The 27,566-nt window shown below is 45.3% G+C and overlaps 2 protein-coding genes across 7 annotated transcripts in view; both read right to left on the bottom strand.

The window, feature by feature from the left end:
- The window catches only part of ublcp1 (ubiquitin-like domain containing CTD phosphatase 1), a 36,618-nt gene extending 26,479 nt beyond the window's left edge, over positions 1–10,139 (bottom strand). For 2 of the 3 annotated variants that reach the window (XM_069899059.1, XM_069899061.1), the window contains exons 1-3: positions 10,068–10,139; positions 5,005–5,184; positions 2,882–2,973 (exon numbers count right to left, since the gene is read on the bottom strand). In XM_069899059.1, coding sequence (XP_069755160.1) covers positions 2,882–2,973; positions 5,005–5,158 — 246 coding nt within the window. In that variant the 5' untranslated portion in view covers positions 5,159–5,184; positions 10,068–10,139. Of the gene's footprint in view, positions 1–2,881; positions 2,974–5,004; positions 5,185–9,992; positions 10,012–10,067 lie in introns of those variants that run through there. The other variant, XM_069899060.1, reaches the window with a different exon arrangement.
- A 6,461-nt stretch (positions 10,140–16,600) lies between these two features.
- Positions 16,601–27,566, bottom strand: part of adam19b (ADAM metallopeptidase domain 19b) — a 163,149-nt gene continuing 152,183 nt past the window's right edge. For 3 of the 4 annotated variants that reach the window (XM_069899050.1, XM_069899053.1, XM_069899052.1), the window contains 2 exons: positions 26,318–26,400; positions 16,601–25,963 (listed from right to left, as the gene is read on the bottom strand). In XM_069899050.1, coding sequence (XP_069755151.1) covers positions 26,343–26,400 — 58 coding nt within the window. In that variant the 3' untranslated portion in view covers positions 16,601–25,963; positions 26,318–26,342. The remainder of the gene's footprint in view (positions 25,964–26,317; positions 26,401–27,566) is intronic. The other variant, XM_069899051.1, reaches the window with a different exon arrangement.

Here is a 27,566-nt window from a genome sequence, read left to right as displayed (position 1 = left end):
AAACACAGAGTAGCAGGAGACATGAAAATGAAGATCAGAGAAATCTTTTATATAAACATAAAAGACTCCAGCTAAACTGCATATTCTCCAAAGTCAAGCAAGGGAATTATATTGCTCAATTAACATAACCCCTTTCAACTTGGTGCAGGCATAACACTATTAACTATTAAGTTACTTATCACTTTAGCTTGAGCCCAATATCTCGTGTGAAAGCGAGCCAGCAGTACTTAAAACCAGTCCCTTATTGCAAGTGGAGCAGTGTGAACCATACTTGGGGTGATCACAACTTGCACAAAAGACTTACAGGAGAGAACGTAATCCAAGATTTTTGGATGCTGCTGTAGTGGCCTGCGGGCCAGTGGAAAGGAGGAGAATTATTTAATTTCCGCACTGGGACACCTCCATTCATAAAACACAGTGAGGAAAAAGGCCGAGCCCCTGAGATTCACATGCAATGTCACAAGAAGTTCGATGAAATGGTTAAGGCATCTTCAGATATCACATCTCATCAAATTTCAGCAGATAACATTGGCAGTTAGGTCTCCGTCAATTTGGACTTGCGTATTATCCACGCTCATTTCAATCTGATCTGTGCCTCGCTGTAACCTTGTTCATATTATTCAATTCCTGCAGAAAATCCTCACCCAAAAAACATTGCAACATGTTCGTTAACACATTCATCCTTCCCCAGAACCATGTGGTAAACAACCAGAGCTATCAGGAGCTTGTCAGTAAAAGGCTGGATTGGTTGCCACCTCAGGAGAAAAACATGCAAGCCTGCAGACACTGTGATTGAAGTCAAAACACAATGCTGGGGAAACTCACCGGGACAAACAGCACACTTTATATAGCAAAGGTAAAGATGCATAATGTTTCGGGCATTATTTTTTTTTTTTTTTTTTTTTTTTTTTTTTATGTATAGCCCTTCATCAAGGTATGAGCAAAATGTAGGCAGGCACTGGAACCTATCTCAGTAGAGGAGATTGGGTTGCTTGACAATGTTCCCTTTACCCTCATTCCACAAACACTTCTCATCTACAAGCAGCAGATTGTGACAGTACTTAATGTCTTACTTTTCACCCCTCGCTCATCAAAACTTTATCCTTTGAGGAAGACAAGAAACCACCTTGGCCAGACAGGAAAAGCACAACACAATGAAGATGAAGGGATGCCTTCTAATTCTTTAATTTTTTTTAATTTAAAATTTAAATTTAAATATACAGCAAGGTAACAGGCCATTTCGGCCCATGGGTCTGTGTCACCCAATTTGCATCCAATTAACCTATACCTCCAGTACATTTCGAATGGCGGGAGGAAACCAGAGCCCCCATGGAAAACCCATGCCAATGTGGGAAGAACATACAAACTCCTTACAGACAGCACGAGATTCAAACCCCAGTCCCGACTGCTGGCGCTGTAACAGCATTGCGCTAACCGCTACACTAACCACGCTACCCCTTCATTTAACATTCAGCCTCAGCACAATAATGCAGATAGTTGAGCGGTTCTCGTAACTCCATTGATTCAGGTTATATCCCCATCTGTGTTGTCTATGTGGAGTTTTCAAGTTCTTTCTGTGCCTGCACGGCTTTCCCACCACATAGACAAGCTGGTTGGTTGATTAAATAGCCACTGTAAGTATGTAAATAAGGGGTCAAATCTTGGGCATGGGGGGGCTGGTGGGCGAAGTTGCGCACTGGAGTGAATGGGAGTGTGGAATTAATATAAATGATACCTGGTAGACCCAAGGGACTATTTCTGTGTTGTATGACTCAATCAAATTCATTGTGTGCCAAGACTAACTAGGTTCCTCCAATAGAAATCAATAGCCTTCCACCTGTCCTGAGATTTAAAAAAAAAAGGGTATCAGAGCTTCAGGAAAAGTAACACATCAAATGAATTTGCAAGAATGATTTGTTGTTAAATGCACAGAATTTGCAATGCATTGACTCACAGCTTTATTTTGGACTATTTGTATCAGTTTTGTAGTCAAGTAGATACTGTCAAGGTAAGCAATACATGAAAATTAAGATTGGAACTGATGAGGAATGAGGTTTTTATTTGTTGGTGACAGACCGAAAGAAAATGGGAATGGACAGCCCAACCTGAAAGGTACTGTCACGGTTGACACCCTTCCCTTTTATCATGGTTTGTCCTGCTCTGCAGTGCCTGTATTTATGCTCCTTGTCACATTGCCTCCCCTTCACATTTCATTCCAAGGGGAACATTCATGTCCAAGATCTAATAAAGTCCCACAGCATGCACACCACTCCCCAAAAACTACAAATTGTTTCAGCACTCAACAGAACACAAATCAGCTACTGTTCTTCAAGCATTAGCAATACCGTTGCATGACAGTGGTGAAGAATTCTTTAGGGTTGAGAAAATATTCCTGGCCAAAATAGTGAACTCCAACTTGGACCCACCAGTTTACTGCCAATGTAGACAAATGCCATCACAAACTGCCTTCTCTTCATACATCATGTGCAAGTTCACATGCATACACGAGTGCCCTTTCCAGAAAGATTTTATTTCCACAGGTGCTGCCTGACCTGCCGTTTTCTCCCAGCATTTTTTTGTTGTTGCTTCATTATAAACAGTTAACAATTCTAGTAGGGCAAAAATGTGCTCAGACTTTTCTCAGGTCATGGAGCAGACTGGGCCAAGAAAAGGCAGTCCAACATGTTACATGTATTTTAACACAACTCTTCCAATCAAAGTGTCAACTTATCTTTTCCCATTACAGGGCACGCCAGACATTTTCCAAATGCTCGGAATAAAGGTGCTGCACTTCAGATCTCCAACATGCTCATTGTTTATCAAATAATGCTGATTATCATTATTTCACTATTCAATCACACATGGAAAATTCAATTCCTACCAGGCACTCCTCCCTACTGCCCATCATCATAATCTTAGTATTTGGTTTCAACTTGAGCATGCCCAGCTTGACGTCATCTTCTGCAGCTTTACCTGCAAGCAAGAGAAAGTAAATGAATTCAGATTTGTCACAAATGGAGAAATTGACAAAATGAAGTATCCCTAACATTTTCTGCACTACTTTCTGGCACAGTATTTTCCTGAACTCTTCTGCTAAACTCCAAATGTAACATTTGGTGTGACTATCAACTTCTGCCATGTGTTTCTCATAGTTTTCCACTTAACTTCAATATAGTAAAAACACAGAAATGCCCAGTAGGTCTCGCAGTGTCCACAGGAGGGAAAGATATATAACCAACATTTTGGACCTGAAATGTCATTTATACATCTTTACCTCCTATGGACCACTGCGAGAACTGCTGCGTTCTTCCAGCATTTCTAAGCTTTTACTACAATCACAGGGTCAGCAGACTTCCATTTTTCACCCAGGTTCAATATTGTGGGCTCTCTGCCTCCTCCCATTATTCTCATCTCGAATGATTCACAGGCTGTTAAAATTTACCAATCATTCAATCACAACTCAATCCGATCTCTCTTGAATGCCAGGAGGCCTTTGAGCTATGAATGCCCTTTGTAGAAAGCCCCTTATTTTGATGACCCTCTTTCCCCTTGCAGATTACTCTCTCCCAGTACCTTCTCAATTCCCTTTTGAATGTTCTGATCAACTCTTATTACTGATGGTGCTATTCAAATCAAAAGCATTATCTGCAGAAGGACAGAGTTAGCTCGAGGAACTGTGGCTCCCTCCTGCTTCTAAGTTGCTTATTTGTATAATCCTATTGGTATCCCCCCAAATTCTATCAAACTAGTGCTTTTTCTGTATTTCTAAATATCTACAATAATCAAACACCCCAAATAGATTTAACTTATTGAAAAGAAATATAAATATAATGAACACAGTTAACTGTTTTTTTTAAATTAATTGGAAATAAGAATGCAAATTAAAATAAAGCAAAACTCCTTTGTCATTCATATCATTGACCCCATTTAAATGAATTGAGTTGCTGACAATAAGGAGGAGGATCAGACACAAAGTGTGCGTCAGGTTCTCAGATTCATACTTTGTTGGTGCTGAGTCCAGGGATGAGGTAGATCAGATGCACCTGCTTGTTCAAGTATTTTTGCATAGCAGCAAAACACTCCGAGGAATGCCAAGCCAGCAGAACCCTGCTGAACACTGTGCAACAAAAAAGCCTCAGTCCATTATTACACACGGTTACAAAATGACAAATGATCACAGATGAACAAAGCGAATTGAATGAGTTTGATCACTGAGGGTCTGCTTTATGTCTGCCTTACTATATCATATTGTGTAGCTGGTTGGTTTCTATTTGAGACGTGTCACCCACGACATGCTTAGTGCAAAAGATTGTGCAAGTACATTCAGGAAACAGGAGTGTCAAACCATCATGAAAGAGAAAACTCGTATACAATTAAAATGCTTAGATCATTTGCTGGAGGGAGTGAAGTCTAATAGATAATTATTGACAATATTTCTACTCTGCTTCCCATATTTCATTGCTTTTTTTAAGAAAACCAAACATTCAAAGGACAAACCTGGTGAACAACTCAACTCCACTCATGACCATTGATTAGGTGAAAATTCAATGCAAAATGTTCTATGATTACCTTCTCCACATATAAAGGAAATACCACTGAAAAATCGAATACTTTGACCAACTTACAAAGAACAATTATTCTCTGGATTTCAGCAATTCCTGTTTGTATCTTTCATTTCTTTCTCTGCAACTATTTGTGCCTTTCCCTCTTCATGACACAATGCATTTTCTTTAACATATTTTTATTGAGTTAAATATACAAATCTTGCATAAATAGTCTTTAATAAAACAAATAACAGGTCACATCATATACACATGGATATAAAATAAGTAAAGCTACATTAGATAATCCCTTGATCCCAAAGGGCAAATTCTGCCTAATGAAATGATCTATATGGCACATCACATTTTAATCACAATTCAGTCTAGATTCATTCAGCATTAGTATTTGCATTTACCCAAGCTGACACAACTGAATTTGCAAATTGGAACAAATGAACAGTACCTTTGATTTTCAGGCCAAGTAACTTCTGTCGTTCTGGCAGCACACCAGTTAAAGTCTTAATCATCTCTTTTAAATCCAGAACTGTATCTTCTTCTGTCAGTTTAGTCATGGGATATTCCTGTCCACTCCACTTAATTATAATTGATATGGACATCCTCACAGGAAAGGTGAAGTTTTACTCTAGACAGATAATAAGCAAAATTACTAACCTGAATGCGTTAACAAGAATATATTTTTTTTTAAAAAACAACTCATTCAAAGTAAATAAATGAGAATTTCAAAAACCTGGAAGAATGCATGTGGAATCAGGCCAGATTTTAAAAATAGCTAAATGCAACAATATTACATATTTTGGATAAGAAGCTGTTTTGTATTTAAATTTTGAACCAAAATATAATGGGTAGCCTCCTTCAATTGGCACAGGGTTCAAGGATTTTCATAATAAAGAATCTGATGGCTTCAGAGGATGTGCATTTGAGTTTTTTTTAAGATAAAGTAAGAAGGCAACCAGACAACTTAAAACATATTTTCATATAAAATATAACACTGGCAGCATTTACATGAAGTTTTTGGATTCAACTAAAGATTAAAATGTCACCATTGCCCAGTATGCTGTGGATATAACAGCACCAGTAAAAAGTCAAAATGTTGGAAAAACTCAGCTAGTGAAGCAGAGTCCTTTATATAGCAAAGACAAAAATACATAGTTGACATTTTGAGCTTGAGGCCTTCGTCAAGGTATGGAGAATGTCGACAGGCATCCGAACAAAAGGATGGGGGGGGGGGGTGGTGGGGGGGGGGGGAAAGGCAGGAGATGATAGGTGGAGAAGGGAGAAAGGGGTCAGTAGTGATCAGGGGAGGAGGGATGACTGGGTGGGTGGACTGGGAAAGGAGGGGGGAAAAACTGGAAAGGGGGGGAAAAAGGGAAAAAAGTGTCTACAAATTTTCATGATTTACATATAACAGCACCATATCAACGTGGAATATCCTCACTTATGTTCTGTGCTTAATTCGTGAGCTAATTAAGTGCAGAATGGTAAATGTGAAGTCTGGACCTGACCAAACAGCACAAAGCAGAAAATAAATCATTAGACAAGGACCCAAAATGTTCCTCAGCTCTGTGCCTCACAGTGCAGCTTTACAGTGTAGTTGTTGTGATGCAAGTGCAACTTAATGTTGCAAATGGAATCTTCTTAAGATAAACAATTTGAAACCTGAAGCTGTGGCCTGCTTCAGAAAATTACCTTCCATCACATTCAAAAAACACAATTCCAATTAGGTTCAATTTCTTGTAACCTCAAGAAAATGCTCTATTATAACTCAACATAAACTGCAGAACTGCCCAAATTTATCCTTCAATCTATAATAAGGGTGTCAATCTCATGAAGAGAATAGAGCATCTATTTCCAAATTATTTTAATCACACTGATTGCTATTAAGCTCATTCCAGTCAGGCTCAAATGCATGCTGTATTTACACCCCAGGTTTGGACAGTCATGAGGTGGTGAATAATGTCCTGTCATCCTTCTGTGAATTTCATGGTCATGGATGAAAAGCAAAGTTAGACTTAGCTTTACACTGAAGGCCTCTCATGTGCTGAAGAAAACCAGTCATCCAAGGAGCAAAGAGAAGAAGCTTGACTTTGGAGGGAGGGAGATGGAAGAGAGGAGCAGAGGGAAGAGGGGAGGGGAGGAGAGTGGAGGGAAGGGCGAAGAGGGAAAGAGGGGAGGAGAAGGGGAGGGGAAGGGAAGGGGAGGGGAAGGGGAAGGGGAAAGGGAGGAGGGAAGGGAGGAGGGAAGGGGAGGGGGGAGGGAGAAGGGGGGAGGGGAGGAGGAGGGGAGGGGAGGGGAGGAGGAGGGGAGAGGAGGAGGGGAGGGGAGGGGGGAGGGGGGAAGGGAGGGGGAGGGGAGGGGGGAGGGGAGGGGGAGGGGAGGGGAGGGGAGGGGGAGGGGGGAGAGGGGGGGAGGGGAGGGGGAGGGGGGGAGGAGAGGGGGGAGGGGAGGGGGAGGGGGGGAGGGGAGGGGGAGGGGGGGAGGGGAGGGGGGAGGGGAGGGGAAGGGGAGGGGGAGGGGGAGGGGAGGGGAGGGGCAGGGGCAGGGGCGGGGCAGGGGAGGGGAGGGGGGCGAGGGGAGGGGAGGGGAGGGGCGGGGGAGAAGGGGAAGGGAGGGGGAGGGTAGAATCTATCTGGGCACAAGGCAATGATTTGCCTCCCAAATCTGGTGGACCAGAAGCTCGTTACCAATCCGCTAAACTCAATGCACGGTGGCTGTTACACCTGTTACATCTTTGTCTACTCTTGGGTTTTTCCAACATTCTCGGGCATTGCTTATGTGATCAGAACACTCAACAGCAAACAATAATGTTTTTTTTTCCAGAATCACTTGCTGGCCCTGTCTACTAGCGCTTTTGCCAATTCTGCACAAAATTTCGCCATATTTATTTCATTTTTTTTTAAATGACTCTTTCTGTCCAAAAAAAAAGTGGGGGGGTTTACACTTTCCAGGGCTGCAGTCTATTTGCTGGGGGTTTTCCTCTTCACTCGGGTCTTCTCAGACCGTCCTCTCACAACGAGAGAACGAAGGGACAGCAAGAATGAGCCTGCGAGGAGGAGGAGGAGGCGGAGGAGGAGGAGGGGGAGGGGAGGGGGAGGAGGGGGAGGAGGAGGAGGGGGAGGGGGAGGAGGGGGAGGGGGAGGAGGGGGAGGGGGAGGAGGGGAGGGGGAGGAGGGGGAGGGGGAGGAGGGGGAGGAGGGGAGGAGGAGGAGGGGGAGGAGGGGGAGGAGGGGGAGGAGGAGGGGGAGGAGGAGGGGGAGGAGGAGGGGGAGGGGGAGGGGGAGGGGGAGGGGAGGGGGAGGGGGAGGGTGGGGAGGGGGAGGGGAAGGGGGGAGGGGAAGGGGGAGGAGGGGGAGGGGGGGAGGGGGAGGAGGGGGGAGGGGAGGAGGGGGAGGAGGGGAGGAGGAGGGGGGAGGAGGGGGGGAGGGGGGGGAGGAGGGGAGAGGAGGAGGAGGGGGGAGGAGGGGGGGAGGGGGGGAGGGGGGGAGGGGGGGGGAGGGGGAGGAGGAGGGGGGAGGAGGAGGAGGGGGAGGAGGAGGAGGAGGGGGAGGGGAGGAGGGGGAGGGGAGGAGGAGGGGGAGGGGAGGAGGGGGGAGGTGGAGGAGGAGGAGGGGAAGAAGGGGGAGGGGGGGAGGGGGAGGAGGCAGAGGGGGGAGCGGAGGTGGGGTGGAGGGGGAGGAGGGGGAGGGGGAGGAGGGGGTGGGGTGGAAGGGGGAGGTGGAGGAGGAGGAGGGGGAGGTGGAGGAGGAGGAGGGGGGAGGTGGAGGAGGAGGAGGGGGGAGGTGGAGGAGGAGGAGGGGGAGGTGGAGGAGGAGGAGGGGGAGGTGGAGGAGGAGGAGGGGGAGGTGGAGGAGGAGGAGGGGGAGGTGGAGGAGGAGGAGGGGGAGGTGGAGGTGGAGGAGGATGGGGGGGAGGAGGATGGGGGGAGGAGGAGGATGGGGGGAGGAGGAGGGGGATGGGGGGAGGAGGAGAGGGAGGGGGAGGAGGGGGAGGGGGAGGAGGGGGAGGGGAGGGGGGAGGAGGGGGGAGGAGGAGGGGGGAGGAGGAGGGGGGAGGAGGAGGAGGGGGAGGGGAGGAGGGGGAGGGGAGGAGGGGGAGGGGAGGAGGGGGAGGGGAGGAGGGGGAGGGAGGAGGGGGAGGGGAGGAGGGGGAGGGGAGGAGGGGGAGGGGAGGAGGGGGAGGGGAGGAGGGGGAGGGGAGGAGGGGGAGGGGAGGAGGGGGAGGGGAGGAGGGGGAGGGGAGGAGGGGGAGGGGAGGAGGGGGAGGGGAGGAGGGGAGGGGAGGAGGGGGAGGGGAGGAGGGGGAGGGGAGGAGGGGGAGGGGAGGAGGGGGAGGGGAGGAGGGGGAGGGGAGGAGGGGGAGGGGAGGAGGGGGAGGGGAGGAGGGGGAGGGGAGGAGGGGGAGGGGAGGAGGGGGAGGGGAGGAGGGGGAGGGGAGGAGGGGGAGGGGAGGAGGGGGAGGGGAGGAGGGGGAGGGGAGGAGGGGGAGGGGAGGAGGGGGAGGGGAGGAGGGGGAGGGGAGGAGGGGGAGGGGAGGAGGGGGAGGGGAGGAGGGGGAGGGGAGGAGGGGAGGGAGGAGGGGGAGGGGAGGAGGGGGAGGGGAGGAGGGGGAGGGGAGGAGGGGGAGGGAGGAGGGGGAGGGGAGAGGGGGAGGGGAGGGGAGGTGGAGGGGGAGGAGGGGGGAGGTGGAGGAGGAGGAGGGGGAGAAGGGGGAGGGGGAGGAGGCAGAGGGGGGAGCGGAGGTGGGGTGGAGGGGGAGGGGAAGGAGGGGGAGGGGGAGGAGGGGGTGGGGTGTGGAAGGGGGAGGTGGAGGAGGAGGAGGGGGGAGGTGGAGGAGGAGGAGGGGGGAGGTGGAGGAGGAGGAGGGGGGGAGGTGGAGGAGGAGGAGGAGGGGGGAGGTGGAGGAGGAGGAGGGGGAGGTGGAGGAGGAGGAGGGGGGAGGTGGAGGAGGAGGAGGGGGGAGGTGGAGGAGGAGGAGGGGGGAGGTGGAGGTGGAGGAGGAGGAGGAGGAGGATGGGGGGGAGGAGGAGGATGGGGGGAAGGAGGAGGAGGATGGGGGGGAGGAGGAGGATGGGGGGAGGAGGAGGATGGGGGGGAGGAGGAGGGGGATGGGGGGAGGAGGAGAGGGAGGGGGAGGGGGAGGAGGAGGATGGGGGGGGGGGATGAGGAGGCCCAGCCACACCACAACCGCTGGGGTGAACGCGCGGGGAAGCCCTGAAGACAGGGCAGGATCCGATCACGTCCCTTGGGGGGAGGTGGCGAGGGGCCACAGTGGGGGTGGGGGCTCCTGGCCCGGCTTTGGGGGGCTGACACATCCATTTCAGAGCCGTGTGCCTGTTTGATTGAACCTTCGGGGCAGGAATGACGGCAACTTCTCTCCTCCTCTTCCCTCCCTCCCTCCCTCCCTCCCCCCCTCCCTCCCTCCCTCCACCAACACCTCCTTCCGAGCCAGTCGCTCCTCTTTCTCTCCTTTAAAATTATTATTTATTGGATTTAACTCCAGGGATTTTACCGTTCGCGTGTCCGCCGGATATTCTGTCCGTACCCGCCGCCCTCCTGGGTCCGTTGATCCTCTGTGTCCGCCGGTTCGCGGTGTGCTCCGATTCAGGTTCCGCTTCTGCAACAATCGTTCCCAGTCCAAACTTTCGGATGAAGCGAGGAACGACAAATACAGTGAAGAGTGGTTTCTATCAGTCCTTTCCACTGGATGTAGGGGGACATGGTCATAGGTTCCATATCTGGCTTTATATATAGATAGATAGACAAGCACAGTGTGTTTGCATTAGTAAATGGGTTTGCAAACACTATGTATGGTAAAATGTGTAACCTATGACCATTGCAGGCAAAATCATCGCTAGGATTCTCCTAAATAGAATAATACCTAGTGTCGCCGAGAATATTCTCCCAGAATCACAGTGCGGCTTTCGCGCAAACAGAGGAACTACTGACATGGTCTTTGCCCTCAGACAGCTCCAAGAAAAGTGCAGAGAACAAAACAAAGGACTCTACATCACCTTTGTTGACCTCACCAAAGCCTTCGACACCGTGAGCAGGAAATGGCTTTGGCAAATACTAGAGCGCATCAGATGCCCCCCAGACTTCCTCAACATGGTTATCCAACTGCACGAAAACCAACAAGGTCGGGTCAGATACAGCAATGAGCTCTCTGAACCCTTCTCCATTAACAATGGCGTGAAGCAAGGCTGTGTTCTCGCGCCAACCCTCTTTTCAATCTTCTTCAGCATGATGCTGAACCAAGCCATGAAAGACCTCAACAATGAAGACGCTGTTTACATCCGGTACCGCACGGATGGCAGTCTCTTCAATCTGAGGCGCCTGCAAGCTCACACCAAGACACAAGAGAAACTTGTCCGTGAACAACTCTTTGCAGACGATGCCGCTTTAGTTGCCTATTCAGAGCCAGCTCTTCAGCGCTTGACATCCTGTTTTGCGGAAACTGCCAAAATGTTTGGCCTGGAAGTCAGCCTGAAGAAAACGGAGGTCCTCCATCAGCCAGCTCCCCACCATGACTACCAGCCCCCCCACACCTCCATCGGGCACACAAAACTCAAAACGGTCAACCAGTTTACCTATCTCGGCTGCACCATTTCATCAGATGCAAGGATCGACAACGAGATAGACAACAGACTCGCCAAGACAAATAGCGCCTTTGGAAGACTACACAAAAGAGTCTGGAAAAACAACCAACTGAAAAACCTCACAAAGATAAGCGTATACAGAGCCGTTGTCATACCCACACTCCTGTTCGGCTCCGAATCATGGGTCCTCTACCGGCATCACCTACGGCTCCTAGAACGCTTCCACCAGCGTTGTCTCCGCTCCATCCTCAACATTCATCCCTAACGTCGAAGTACTCGAGATGGCAGAGGTCGACAGCATCGAGTCCACGCCGCTGAAGATCCAGCTGCGCTGGGTGGGTCACGTCTCCAGAATGGAGGACCTTCGCCTTCCCAAGATCGTGTTATATGGCGAGCTCTCCACTGGTCAACGTGACAGAGGTGCACCAAAGAAAAAGTACAAGGACTGCCTAAAGAAATCTCTTGGTGCCTGCCACATTGACCACCGCCAGTGGGCTGATATCGCCTCAAACCGTGCATCTTGGCGCCTCACAGTTCGGCGGGCAGCAACCTCCTTTGAAGAAGACCTCAGAGCACACCTCACCGACAAAAGGCAAAGGAGGAAAAACCCAACACCCAACCCCAACCAACCAATTTGCCCCTGCAACCGCTGCAACCGTGTCTGCCTGTCCCGCATCAGACTTGTCAGCCACAAACGAGCCTGCAGCTGACGTGGACTTTTACCCCCTCCATAAATCTTCGTCCGCGAAGCCAAGCCAAAGATGACCATATCCTCCTTTGGAATGCACCCCCCCACCCCCCCCGATATATTTAATTTTACCTTTATTGATTGCATATCCTCACTGTTCTTTCATCGAGGCTGTTATAGAGTCAGGAATAATGTGAACTATTTTGTAACCATGTCAGAATACACCCTTCTCACTGTAGTGCACCTACTGTGGGGCATATGTATGCAAGAGTGTGAACAGTTTCCTGAGATGGTGGAAGACATCAGTAAGTAAAGTCTCTTCTGTTTTTTTGAATCTTGCATCTCTTAGTTATTTAAGAACCCTCCCAAGTAACTCCAGACACAAGGAGATTTTTGATTATAAAAGACATCAATGACCCAGTGATTTTTTTTTTTAATCAGTAAATGCTGGGAACACTCAGCAGATCAGGCAAAATCTGAAAATAGAAACAGAGTTTCTGGTCTGATAAGGATCTTCAACTTCAAACATTAGCTTTACAGATGCTGCATGGCTTGCTGAGTGTTACCATCATTTTATGCTTTTATTTAATGTTTGGAATTTACTGAGTTTCATTCATGCAATAGTCACTGTGATGTTTCTTTTAATAATACAGAAACTTGGATTCTTTTATATTAACATATTAACAACTTGCAACCACATGGCGTAGCCATTTTTTTGTATCTAGCAACAATATACACTAATACAGTATTCATTTCAATTTAAAGTTAAACACCAACATAAACACAAATTTCAACAGCACAAACTTTTTTAAGTGTACAATTCTTTTGTTTAGACATTCAGCTTGTCAGGTGCTTTGATAAAGTGTGTGGATAACATGTGTGTCAGCTCTGCTGGTCTAGCATTGGTGGTGTTTCCTCTGTTGCTGTGCAAGTGACTTTCTAGATTTGTCTCTTTTAGCAGTGTCTCTTGCATTTTCAGTTGGCTATTTCAATTCCTCTTCAGCATTTGACCAACCTCTGTTCTGACAGTGTAGGATCTTGGATTTATTTCATCCGGAACAGTTAATTCTTATCCCAGGTGTTGGAATCTCTGAGTCTCACTGATGTCATGTTGTGCTTGTGGCCATAAGCTTCTTTCTTACTTATCATAGTTTGCTTTTTGTCTCTTTTGCAGACACTTTAGTTTCCATTTGACATCTGTTCTTATGTTGGTCTGCACAGTTGGGAAGTGTGGTGTGTAATCTATGTGGTGATATGTAATTACACTACTAGGTCACCAGGGGTCATCCCAGTAACCTTGTATATAAAGCAGTCCAGAGCTACAGTCTAGCCTTCCAGGTTTGTCTTGCAGAGAGACAAGGCCTCTTAGTGTACATATTAGTTTATTAAACCTATCTTATACTTGCACTCCTGGTGTGGTGATTGTCAGTACAATTTAATAAACTAATATGTACACTAAGAGGTCTTGTCTCTCTGCAAGACAAATGTCCAGCAGTATGATATTTGTCCCAGTCTACGTCCCATCTAAAGCTCAGCGGGTGACATACCATGTTCAAGTAGTGAAGTGTTCAAGTGGTGAAACTCAGTAACTCAACAGAGATCTGAGCCACTGCCTTGTACTTTCTTGAGCAGCTGTTCAACTATGTGAACTCCTTTCTCTGCTTTAATGTTTGACTGCGGATGCAGAGGACTTGAAGTCACATGTCAAAAATCATACTCTTTTGCAAAGTTCTGGAGTTCTCTACAACTGTAGCATGGCCCATTGTCACTGTAGACAATTTGAGGAATTCCATGTCTTGCAAAAAATTATTTCATATGTTTGATCACACAGGCTGCAGACATGCTAGGAAGCAGTGCAAACTCTGGATAGTTCAATAAATATTTAATAACCAGCAAGTAATTCTTTCCATCCAGCTGGAACAGATCAATCCCAATTTTCTGCCATTGTCCTGCTGGTAAGTCATTAATGATCATGAGTACCTTTTTCTGCTTTGTGTAATGTTTCAAACAGATCTCATAGTTGGAAACCATCCTGTCAATGTCAGCACTTATCACTGAGCAATAAACAGCAGTCTGGCCCACCTCTCGCATTTTTCCATTCCAAGGTGCCCCTCGTGGACCCTTTTCAGCGTCTCTTGTCACAGTGATTGAGGAATGACAATTCTGCAAAGAGCAGAAACCCATTGACAACACTCAGCTCAGCTCTGATGTTGTAGTATGGCTGACATTCAGCTCTAGGCCATCCTTCATTCAGATTCTTGATGACTGCTGTAGAACTGTGTCCTCTTCTGTTTCAGCTGTGATTTGCTTGGATTTCATGTCAGATACAGGAAGAGATTCAGTGATCAGATTCATATGGAGATTCACATCTCTGTGGAACTCTGTGTCATTGCCTCGGATAACACATCAGCCAACAAAATAAGATTCCCTGGTGTGTACACTAGTTCAAAGTCATAATGTTGTAGCTTCATCATCAGTCTTTGGATGCACAGTGATATCTCACTGAGATTTTTCTTGATTATGGCTATTAAAGGCTTGTGGTCTATCTCTGCCATTAATGTTGGTCAACCATACATATAACTGTGGAATTTCTCGTGTCCATAAACCAGACCTAGGCACTCTTTCACTATCTGCGCATATTGACATTCATCGTCCTTGATGTGTATGTTACTGGCTTCTAATCTTCTCCCACAGCCTGAAGAAGTACGGCGCCTCTTCCATCCTTTGAAGCATCTGTGGATATTTTTATCCTTCTCGATGGGTCAAAAAAATGTCAAAAGTCCTGGGTCTGTATTTAGAAGAGTCTTCAGTCATCCCCATTCTTACTTGTGGTTGTCTGTCCACTCAAATTCAAGTTTGTCCTGTATCAACTTTTCCTTGGGTACATTGTTTTGGAAGTCAGGTTTAGTGTGAATTTACCAATGAAATTGATCATTCCCAGCACTCACAATGTCAGTGGGTCTGGGCATCTTTAAAATTACTTTCACCTTGCTCTTGACTGGCTCCACACTTATCTCCAACAGCTTATCTCCCAGAAAATTGATTTCCTAACACAAAACTCACATTTTGCTTTGTTTTGTTTTAATCCATATTTATGGATGCATTTTAGCACTTTGCATTGCTCCTGTGTGAATCCCCATAGGATTATGTCATCCATGTGCACACTTACCCCATTTATGCTTCCTATGATGTGCTCCCTTGTCCTGTGGAACACTTCAGGAGCTGAGGAAATTCCAAAAGGCATCCTCAGACAGGAGAGATCAGCCAAACAGTGTATTAAATGTACAGTATTTTGTGCTATCATCATGTAGTTTTTTCTTGGATGAAGCCCTGGGCTTCATAATTACATCCCAGGTTGGAATCTGATGATGTTCCCTCTTTATATTGCCTTTCAGGTCTTTTGGGTTCATGCACACACCCAAGTTATCGTTCTTCTTTTTGACACACACCATTTAATTCACCCATTCTTTGGACTCCTCCACTTTCTTTATGACGCCTAGTGATGTCATTTGGTCAACCTCTTACTCAGTGTCAGCAAGTCTAAGGAGCTGATCATAGACTTTGGAAAGAGAGGCAGAGCTCCCTTCCTGGTCCATATCATTGGTGCTGAGGTGGAGATAATTGGCATCTTTATGATCTCCAGTGATGTGATGGGTTAGACAGGCTAGAAGATTGGGCAAGGAAATAAATGGCAGGTGGAATACATCATTATAAATGTGTGAGATCAAGCATTTTGGAGGAAGGAATAAAGGTGAAGACTATTTTCTAAATAGGCAACAAGTACAGAAATAAGAGTTGCAGAGGGACTTGGGAGTCCTTGCGCAACTTACAAGTAAAATTGTTGGTAAGGAAGGCAAATCCAAATGTTAGCATTCATTTAAGAGACAGAATCTAAAACCAGAGATGTAATATTGAGGCTTTATAAGGCTTTGGTCAGATGGCACTTGGAGTATTGTGAGCAGTTCTGGGCTTCTTGGGCAGCATGGTTGGCGTAGCAGTCAGCACAACACTTTGCAGCGCTAGCGATCAGGACTGGGTTTCAAAACCCACATTGTCTGTATGGAGTTTTTATATTCTCCTGTGTCTGCGTGGGTGTCCTCCAGGGGCTCCGGTTTCCTCCAACCATTTGAAACATACTGGGGGTGTAGGTTAATGGGGTGTAAATTTGGCATACAGACTTGTGGGCTGAAATGGCCTGTTACCATGCTGTATGTCTACATTTTAAAAAAAATTATCTGAGGAAGAATGTATAGGCATTGGAGAAAGTCCACGGGAGGTTCATTCGAATGATCTCCTGAATTAAAGTTATCATACAAGAAGCATCTGATGGCTCTGTGACTGCACTCACGCAAGTGCAGGTTGGAAGATTGTGCAAGGAATCTTTACCAGAGGGTGATGAATCTGTGTAATTTGTTGCTGTGGATGACTATGGAGATCAAGTCTGGTTAAATTTAAGACGGAGGTAGATAGATTCTGATTAGGAAAGGAATCCAGAGTTACAGGGAGATAGCAGGACAATAAGTTTGAAAAGGTGAGTAAATCAGCTTGATGGGCTGAATGGCCAAATTCTGCTCCTATATCTTATGGTCTAACTGAGCCAATGTATAGTTCCAAAGTGACAAGCAGACATCAAGTGAAACCAATGGTGTTCCCATCCTTACTTTGATCTTAAAGAGGAACTAACTATACAGGAAAATCTAATTTGAAAGGACAATTGCACAGGTGGTACGTACAAATCAATGCAGGCCACACACCAAGTCCAGCATAGCATTAACTTTTATTAAATTAATAAATAATGTGAAGGCACAAGTTATGGTGTTCAAGTACAGTACTTTCATTGTTTTACCACTTACACACAATTCACAGGTACAACATGTAGATGAAACAAAAAAGAATCCCAGGATTTTGTCAATGCAATACGGAAGCCATAGCAACTGTTAAAATGCGACTTAATTCACATCCCTGAAATCTAGGTCCACTTCACGTAAACGTATGCTTTCATTATTGGATTAAAAATCCAGCAGGGGGCCACAAATGTAAATCATTCCACCCCCCCCCCCCCCCCACTTCTCTTTCCACAACTCTGTTCCATTGAGGTAGTAGAGTGAGGCAAACAAGGTCAGAGGTGCTTCTGAACTCCTGCAAGGCTCAAGGTCAGGTCTGTCTATTATAATTCTCCCTCCTGAACGCTTTGCTGGTCTATGGTCTTAGAAGTAAAAATAATGAGCAATGGTTAGAGATATTTGCAGAATGTCGTCAGAGACATGTCGGCTCGGGTCTTCTCTTGCCAGATGCCTTGCCAGCATCTCCTTCCAGTGGGAAAATCCCCATATGATAAGGAGTAGTGTCAATACAGCATGGAATCAGACCCTTCAGCCACCCACCACCCCTCATCTCCCACCCCACCCCCAGCCTCCTTCATTCAAATTACTGGCCATTTATTCTTCAGCCAATCAGCCAAGATCATGGAAACATTCAAGAATTTCAGTGCTTATCTATGTTGTACAATATAGGTGAAAAATAAACATATTATCATTCATATTATTAATTATTGAATGAAGGACTCGGGCTTCTGTGTAACAAGCCTTGTCTCTCCAGCTTCTCTTTGTTCACACATGAAAGTGCAGATGTTCATCAGGAATCTCAAACAGCAGCCAGCAGTTTCAGTAGTTTGGAAGGTAATCAATAAAATCCAATGGACTTTAATAACAACAGACTGCATTTATGTAGCTCTGTCTACTTGGTCATGGTGCTTCAGAAGAGTTTTCCCAAATAAAATCTGATTACTGAGACACAATGGTAACATTAAGAAAGGATTCTAAAAGCTCAGTGATGTACATTTTAAAGGGTACTGTAAGATGATTGAGAGACATAGGATTGGATAAATCAGGGAATGAATTTCATGCTTTAGAGAGCTTAGGCAGTTGAAAATACAGTTGGCAAACCAAAAATAAAAATCAAGGATGCTCGAGAGGCAGGAATTTGAGGTCCACGAGAACGTAGATGTGAAGTTCAAGTAGGTGAAAGGGGAGTATGTGAGGTCATGGAGGAATTTGGAAGCGAGGATGAGAATTTTACATGCCTACTCAACACGTTTACATGTTGGTTAACAGAGCAGCCAGCTCACAAATACAGTTCAGAGACCCAAGGGACTGCAGATCCTGCAATCTGGAGAATAGGACGAGGGGCTAGAGGGTTTCTGCGGGTCGAGCAGCATCAGTGGAGGGAAATGGAGAGCCAATGTTTGGGTTGGGACCCTTCATCTCGATCCCTAACATGAAAGATTGACTGTCCACTTCTCACCACAGATGCCACTCAAAATAAAGTTCACATGAAAGGACCAGTTAAATACGGCACTGAAGTATCAGACTGGATAGTTGGGGAAGATCTGTGGAGCGTGGCTAGAAGCCACATCCTCCTTCAAGACACGAGAGAACTACTTTTGGCTCAAGGTCAGCAGGTACAGGTGAGCAAGAGGGAAAGATTACATTAAAAAGGATGCATTCTCCTGCAGTTTTTAGTGCAGAAGCTCATTCTATGGTGAGGATGGGCAATAACAGGGACATCCCACTGGCCAACCATTTTAATTCTACACCCCACACCCACACTGACATGGCCTCATGCACTGCCAAACCAAGACTACCTGCAATTTGGACAAACAAGACATAATACTGTCTGGGTACTCTCCAAGCAGATGGCAATAACATGGATTATCCAGTTTCCATTAATTGTGCCCCCCCCAACCCAAGTCTCTCTATTTCCCTATCCCTCTGTCTCCTTTCTTCCATCTCCCCACCCTTTTCTCTACCCTGTCCATTCAGAGCTACCACTCCCTTATCACTTCTCAGCTTTTTCTCTTCTGTCCTCCCACCAATATCCACCTATGACCTCTAACCTGTTAGCTTGTGCTCCTTCTCCTATCACTTCCTCCCTCCTCTTCTCCTGTCCCATCCTCCCTCATCTCATCTTCTCCCTGCCCCTTCCTCCTTTCTTTCTTCTCATCCCCCCACCTGCCTGCTTTTTGCTCATACCTTGTTGAAGGGCTCAGGCACAAAACATTGGTAACCCTTTACTTCCTATAGATGCTGCAAACCTGCTGAGTTTCTCAAGAACTTTTGTCTATTCCATTGTGGATGGGAATGTTTTGAGGTCAGAAAACCTGGATGTCTGGAATATCATACGGCCTTTAACTCCAAGACACATGGCAATGTCTTCCATTGGTTTCAGATCCTTAGGCTGCCTCAATGCTGAATGAGAGGTAGGACCTGTGGCCGTTACAACACCAGCGATTAGGACTGGACCGGGGTTTGAATCCAACACTGTCTGTAATGAGTTTGTACTTTCTCCCCATGTCTACGTGGGTTTTCTCCAGCGGTTCTGGTTTCCTCCCACCATTCAAAAACATACTGGGGGTGTAGGTTAATGGGGTGTACATTGGTCGGCATGGACTCGTGGGCCAAAATGGCCTGTTACTGTGCTGTATGTCTAAATTTCAAATTGAAAAATTGAACAAGGTTGAGGGGTACAGTGAGGAGGAGGTTAGGAGAGATAATAGAGAAATGTGGAAGGTGAATGGTGAGAAAGGTTCCAATGCTGGCTGCCAAGTGTGGGATGAGCACAAAATGTCCAATGATAAGAAAGTAACAGATGATGCTGTGGCAAGGGCATCTGATCGTGGTCATCAGGAAGATCCAATTGATATCCTGGTGGTTAAGGGAAACTCAGTTCATTGGTGGGTGAAGGTGGCCAGGAAACGTGTCTAATAGTGGTTGGAGATATGGAGGGGCAATAGCAATGGGAGAGGACATGCAACTCTCTATGGGATGGTTGGAAAGGTGTACCTAAATGGCAGGATGATAGTCCCATTTGGTCCAGAGGAAACATTTGTTCCTTCCAGCTCTCAAGATGTAAAAGTTTCACCTTTCTCACATTTTCCCAACTATTGGGCTTCCTGAGATGCTGGAACCTTGTTGCTTGACTAAGAATACCATAGTCTGCACAAAGGCACAGACCCCATTACAATAGTTAGCAAACAACAAGTCACCTTCAAATTTAAATAGGAAAGACCAAGTTCAAGGTTCCCAGCAAACTTGTTTCAGATCTTTTTGAAACCACCGCTGATCTGATCCTAACTCATTAGTTTTTGGGAGATAAGAAAACACATTTTGTTCTTGGTTCCAGTGATGGTCTTACAACTTAAAATGAGTTGATCTACAACTTGCATTTAAGCACAGGTGGTCATTCAGTCCATTGTTATTGCTGTCCAATTTGTTTGTTCACCTGGATTGTAGATCCTTGCTCTTCAGGTAATTCCCTTTTGAAATTTACCATCATCTTCTTAAACAGTGTATTCCAGATCATTGTATCTATTTTATAAAAATATTTCCTCATATCTCTGCTGTGTTGTTTTTATTTGTTGCCACTGGAAACAGTTTCTACTTACTAATCTTACAGAACAATTTACAATTTTAGACAACTCTCCCTCAGCCTTCTCCACAACAAAGATACTCAGCTTCTCCTACCTCTCCATAGATCTGAAAGCCTCCCTGCATAATGCAGTTAAACAGCTTGGCTAGCAGGCGTGAACTGGCCCAAAGTCCACGTTTCCATGCTCTATGTCATTTTATCAAAGATTTTTGTACTGAATAACTGTAATAGCCAAGGATCCCACATGGAGTTTTAACTGCATTCTCAGTTTGACCTGACACATTCATACATAAAGGGCAGAATGGTAGGCCTTTGCAGCACCAGTGATCAAGACCGGATCGGAGTTCAAATCCCACACTTTTTGTAAGGATTTGTAAGTTGTCCTCGTGTCTGTGTGGGTTTTCTCCGGAGGCTCCAGTTTCCTCCCAGTTTTCAAAAACATACTGGGGTGTAAGTTAGTTTGATGTAAAATAGGCGGCAGGGACTCAGGGTCGATTTGGCCTATTACAGTGTTGTTTGTCTAATTTTGAAAAAATCCATGTATCTGTCTATAAGCCACTTAAGTGCTACTATTGTCTGTGCTTCCCCACTACTCTTGAAAGCCCATTCCAGGCACCCAGCACTCTGTGTAAAAATTTGCCCCACACATAGAACCATAGAATATTACAGCACAGAAACTGGTCCCTTTGGCCCTTCTAGTCAGTGCGGAACCATTTTTTCTGCCTAGTCCCACTGATCTGCACCCAGTCCATAGTTCTCCATACCTCTTCCATCCACTTACCTGTCCAAATTCTTCTCAAATGTTAAAATTGAACCCACATTCACTATTTCAGTTGGTGCTCGCTCCACAATCCCCTAAACTTATCCCATTTCACCCTTAACCATTGGTTTATATCTCACCTAACATCAGTGGAAAATGCCTACCTATATATCCTTCATGATTTTAAATACCTCCATCAAATCTCCCCTCATTCTTCTAAACTCCAGGGAATAAAGTCCTAACCTGTTTAACCTTACCCTGTAACTCAGTTCCTGAAGTCCAAGCAAAATCCTAGTAAATCTCTCCAGTAGTCAGGTGTCTAAAACTGTACACAATACTGCAAGTTGGGCCTCACCAACGTCTTATACAACTTTAGCAGAACATTCCAACTCCTACACTCAATATTTTTATGAAACCCAATATGCCAAAAGCTCTCTTTACAACCCTATCAACCTTTATGCCACTTTCAGGGAATTATGTATCTGTATTCCCAAATCACCCTGTTCTATAGCACTCCTCAGTGTCCTACCATTTACTGTGTATGTCCTACCTCGGTTTGTCCTTCCAAAATGCAACACCTCTCACTTGTCTGCATTAAATTCCATCTACCATTTTCAGCCCATTTTTCCAGCTGGTCCAGATCCCTCTGAAAGCTTTGAAAATTTTCTTTGCTGTCCACAACACCTCCAATCTTAGTGTCGTCTGCAAACTTGCTGATCCAATTTACCACATTATCATCCAGATCATTAATATAGATAACAAACCTCAATGGTTCCAGCACCAATTGCTGAGGAACACCACCAGTCACAGGCTTCCAGTCTGAGGAGCAATCATCAACCACTACTTTCTGGCTTCTTCCCTATAGCCAATGTCGAACCCAGTTTACTACCTCACCAGTAATACCAAATGTCTGTACCTTCCTGACCAACCTCTCATCAAAGCCAATGTAGACATCATCCACAGCCTTTCCTTCATCAACTTTCCTGGGAACCTCCTCAAAAAACCCTGTAAGATTGGTTAAACATGACCTACCATGAACAAAGCCATGTTGAATATGTTGAATATCCCTAATCAGTCCCTAGCTAGCCAAACACTCATTTATCTGATCTCGTAGAGCACCTTCAAATAATTTACCTACTACTGTCATCATGCTCACCAGGCTATAATTTCTAGGGTTTATTTTGGAGCCTTTTTTAAACAACGGAACAACATCCAATCCTCCGGTACCAATGGCATTTGAAATATTTCTGCTGGACCCCCTGTAGATCTACACTGGTCTCCCTCAAGGAATGAGGGACTATCTTGTCAGGGCCTGGGGATTTATCCACCCTTATTTACTTTAAGACAACAAGCACCTCCTCCTCTTTAATCTGTATAGGTTCCATTACCTCACTGCTTGTTTTCCTTGCTTCCTTTGACTCTGTGCCCGTTTCCTGACTGAATACTGATGCATAAAACCCACTTAAGATCTCCTCCATCTCTTTTGGCTCCATACATAGCTGACCACTCTGATTTTCAAGGGGACCAATTTTGTCCCTTACTATTCTTTTGCTCTCTATATACCTCAAGATCCAATTTATTAACAAGTAATGAGGACAATGCAATATTACATAACTTTTCTTCATCTGCCTGTAGCACCTCCTACAGTCAGAGACAGAGGCAAAAGAGTCCATGGATTCAGCACTCCCACATACCCTGCAACCACAGAGTCCAGTCCAAACCATGAGCAGCCCGAGCTCCAGATCCAAACCTCTGACACGATCAGGAACCCTTCAGCGCCCTAATCACCTCTTGCATCCCAGTTCCAACATCTGGTATCCGTTCAGCCACTCCTAAGCCCATTTCCAATGGTCCGCATTCCAGTGGGAAACCCTCAACCGCAGTCTCCATAATCCCGCAGTCTGCGTGGGTTCCTCACCTTGAGTCACCAACAGCCTCAGAGCCCCTCACTGGTCCACTGCTGTGGTCACTGTCCCGTGGGTCATCTCCTCTGCTCCTCCTTCTCATCCAGATCATTAATATAGATAACAAACCTCAATGGTTCCAGCACCAATTCCTGAGGAATACCACCAGTCACAGGCTTCCAGTCTGAGGAGCAATCATCCACCACTACTTTCTGGCTTCTTCCCTATAGCCAATGTCGAACCCAGTTTAATACCCCACCAGTAATAGCAAACATCTGTACCAAATACTCTGCCCATTTTCTGGTGCCCTGTGCCAGTGCTCTGCTTCCTCAGAGTCTGCAATCCTCACGGCTGCTGCCGATCATAGGCACCACCATCTTAGATGCAGACCCCGTGGTTGCAGATCTTTTTTAAGTAAAAATAAAACCACTGTCAGCTCCGTTGACAAGTCGTTTAAAGCCTGTACAGAGCTGTCGGCAGTCCAACTGGGTGGTTGGACTCCGGTCTCCAGTGGCAATGCTGCCAAGACAGCAGCTCCAAGCTATCCGTCTTTTTACAGTATTGGAATCCCAGTCAATATGTGGAAAGTTAAAATCTCCGACGATCACAACCTTATGTTTCCTGCAGCTTGGTTCTTGGTTTTTGATCTTCCAAAATATTCTGCATAGAATATCTGCTCTCTCTCGACAGATTTGCTCCTCCAATTCTCGTTGACTATTGGGCGATCCATGAGTGTGGTCATATCTTCCCCGTTCTTCAGCGCCACCCATTAAGTCTCAGTAGATGAGCCCTCCGGTCTGTCCTGCCTGAGCACAGCTGGGATATTTTCCCTGATGAGCAATGCCACTCCTCCCCCTTTCATCTCCCCATTCTATCACGTCTAAAGCAACAGAAGCCCGGAACATTGAGCTACCAGACCTGCCCCTCCTGCAACCAAGTTTCACTAATGGCCACAATGTTATAATTCGATGTGTGAATCCACGCTCTAAGTTTGTCTACCTTTCCTCCAATACTCCTTGCATTGAAATAGATGCACCTGAGAAGACTTCCATCGTGTAAAACCCATTGACTTCTATCATTGCAAGCAAATTCATATCATTTTTCCCCTCCTTTTCCTCTATCTACTCTGGTATCCTGATTCCCATCCCCCTGCAAATCTAGTTTAACATCTCTCCCCTCCATTTCACCCCTCCACCCCCGCACACCCATCAGCTGGAAGAACACAAGCAAACCTGCCTATATTGATATTAGTACCACTCCAGTTTAGATGCAAACTGTCCCAATGGAAAGGTCCCACTTTCCCTGCAAGAGAGCCCAATGATCCAGAAACCTGAAGCCCTCCCTCCTGCACCTTGTTTTGGCCACATGTTAAGGTGCATTATCCTCCTATTTCTAACCTCACTAGAATGTGGAATTTTGAGATCACAACCCTGGAGGTCCTGTCCTTCAACCTAGCACCTAGCTCCTGGAACTCTCCTTGCAGGACTTCTTCACCCTTCCCACCCACGTCATTGGTTCCTACATGGAACACGACATCTGGCTGCTCACCCTCCCTCCTAAGTATGCCGTGAGCTTGATCTGAGATATCTTGGATCATAGCATCAGGGAGGCAAGATACTGTTCGGGAATCTCAATCCCTTCCACAGAACCTCTTATCTGTCCCCCTAACTATGGAATCCCTCTCACTGCAGCTCATCTCTTCTCTTCCTCCCTTCCCTTCTTAGTCACACCTCCCTTTAAAATCCCCCTCCACTCACCTTAAACACGTTCTATAAGATGTGTCATTTTTACCCTGGGAAAAATATTGTGACTGCCTTCCCTATCAATGCCTCACATAATTTTACAAACTTCTGTCAGATCACCCATCACCCTCCAGCACTCTGCCGACATCTCCTTGTAGCCAATAGCCTCTAACCCAAGCAACGTGCTGGTAAATATCTTCTGTACCCTTTCCAAAGCCTCCACATCCTTCCAGTAACCTACACTCCTTCCAACCCATCAAAGTCTGTTTCCCTGGCCCCTTCTTTTCCATCCTGGGGCCCCAGTTCCCATCCTTCCTCCAACACATCAGAGCCCCAGCTCACATATTTCCTCTAACACACCGAGGCCCTAGTTCCCATGTTCACTACACCTAGTGGGGGAAGGCTTCTGTTCTCAGATTTTTACTTCATATTATGCCTTCTGCATGACCACATACACATCAACAATCATACTACTTTATCACTTCTTCCCATCAATTCAAAATCGAAACCTGAATAGCCCATAGGGACCCAAAGTGCAAATTAATTTTGTATCAAATTATTGTCTCCAAAACTTTCCCACCTCTGAAGTTAAGCTGATTGTTCTGACGTTATTCTCCATTCTTTCTCAACATTTTCAATCCATAAATTACCGTTTCAATTTTATGTTTTGATCAGCTGGCAAGTGAAATATTTGTTCTTGTCGTACAGCATTGACTTCACTCACAAGATGAGGCCAAAGGCAAGAACGTGGAAGTAATGCTGTAGTTTTGCCTTGGTCATAAATGGGGTTGGAGATGCTCCTGATCACAACTCACTGCCTTACTGGAGCGCGGAGGTGGTTCAATCAAACGTTGGATGACGGCGAGCAAGGAGTTTCAATGTTCAAAAGCTTGTGGTGCTTGTGATATTGAGGAATGACCACCACGTTATCAGAGGATAATCTGGCTGCTTGGCACAGAATAGATCATTGCTTTTAGCCCCAGAAAGGAAAGACTGTATTGTGTAAAAAAAAATCTTTCAAACTCCTGGGAAATGTTTCCACAAGATTAGTCTTTTAAAAAAAATGACTTGCCGTAGGTAGATCTGGGTTGTAATTTTGACCATGCGTGGCTCCCTAAATTTACAGCTGCTTTAAACTGGGTGTCACATTTACTGTTCCACTGGTATCCATACCATGAGATCCCAAGGCAGCAAAGGTCAGGATAGTGCAAGTGCTTCTTGAGGTGTTCCAGGAAGGTCTCTGCAAACACCAGACTTGGTTTGTTAGCATGTCTACGGATGAACCCTTCTGCAAAACATTGGATAAAAGCCAATTAATCTGGAGTTTGTCCTTTGCTAATGGATTGTCAAAGTAAGCATAAAGTTGTTCTTTCTGAAATTCCTCGGCGGCACCCCAAGTCTTTTTTTGTAATTTTTTGCCACACTGTGAACCATATCAATCAAAATACATACAAACATTTCCCTCTTAAACATACACAGTGGCATTTTCTCCCCATTTTTCCCCCCCCTACCTTCCCTCCCCCCTTCCCACCCCCCTCCAAACCCATTAAATGTTCAACATATACAGTACAATAAAACCATTAAACAATGCCATCACACAATGAAAATAAACAAGAAAATTGTGTCATCTACTTTTACACACTGGATCAAGTCGTTTTGTCTTCTTATCATTTTAGGGGGTAGAGGTCCGAGGCAAGCCCTCTCTGTAATGTTCCATGTACGGTTCTGAAATTTGTTCAAATAATGTGACTTTATTTTTTAAATGATATGTTATTTTTTCCAATGGAATAAATTTATTCATTTCCATGTACCATTGCTGTACTCTCAGGCTCTCTTCTGATTTCCAAGTTGACATTATACATTTTTTTGCTAATGCTAAGGCTATCATAATAAATCTTTTTTGTGCTTCATCTAGTTTGAGGCCTAATTCTTTACTTCTTAGATTACTTAGAAGAAAGATCTCTGGATTTTTTGGTATGTTGCTTGTTGTGATTTTATTTAATACCTGATTTAGATCTTCCCAAAACTTTTCCACTTTCTCACATGCCCAAATTGCATGTACTGTTGTTCCCGTTTCCTTCTTACAGTGAAAAATTCTATGATACTGTTGGGTCCCATTTATTTAACTTTTGGGGTGTGATATATAACCTATGTAGCCAATTATACTGTATCATGCATAACCTTGTGTTTATTATATTCTTCATAGTTCCAGAGCATAGTTTTACCATGTTTCATTTTTTATCTTTTATGTTTAAATCTTGTTCCCACTTTTGTTTGGGTTTATAGCTTATTTCATCATTTTCCTTCTCTTGCAGCTTGATGTACATGTTCATTATAAATCTTTTTATTATCATTGTTTCTGTAATCACATATTCAAAGCTACTTCCTTCTGGTAATCTCAGTCTGCTTCCCAATTTATCCTTTAAGTAGGCTTTCAGTTGATGGTATGTAAACATTGTACCATGAGTTATTCCATATTTGTACTTCATTTGTTCAAATGTTCATAAATTATTTCCCCAAAAATAATTTTCTATTCTTTTAATTCCTTTTCTCTTCCATTCTCTAAAGGAAAGGTTATCTATTATAAAAGGGATTAGCTGATTTTGCATCAATAATAATTTTGGTAGTTGGCAATTTGTTTTTTTTCCTTTCTAAGTGAATCTTCTTCCATATATTGAGTAAATGTTGCAGTACTGGTGAGCTTTTATATTGCACCAGCTTTTCATCCCACTTATAAAGTATATGTTCCAGTACCTTCTCCCCTATTTTATCTAGCTCTATCTTAGTCCAGACTGGTTTTTCACTTGTCTGGTAAAAATCTGATAAATACCTTAATTGTGCTGCTCTATAATAATTTTTGAAGTTTAGTAACTGCAAACCACCTTGGTTGA

The sequence above is a fragment of the Narcine bancroftii genome, chromosome 9 (assembly GCF_036971445.1).
Source record: "Narcine bancroftii isolate sNarBan1 chromosome 9, sNarBan1.hap1, whole genome shotgun sequence".
NCBI lineage: Eukaryota > Metazoa > Chordata > Chondrichthyes > Torpediniformes > Narcinidae > Narcine > Narcine bancroftii.
This window is presented reverse-complemented; position numbering and strand designations above follow the sequence as displayed.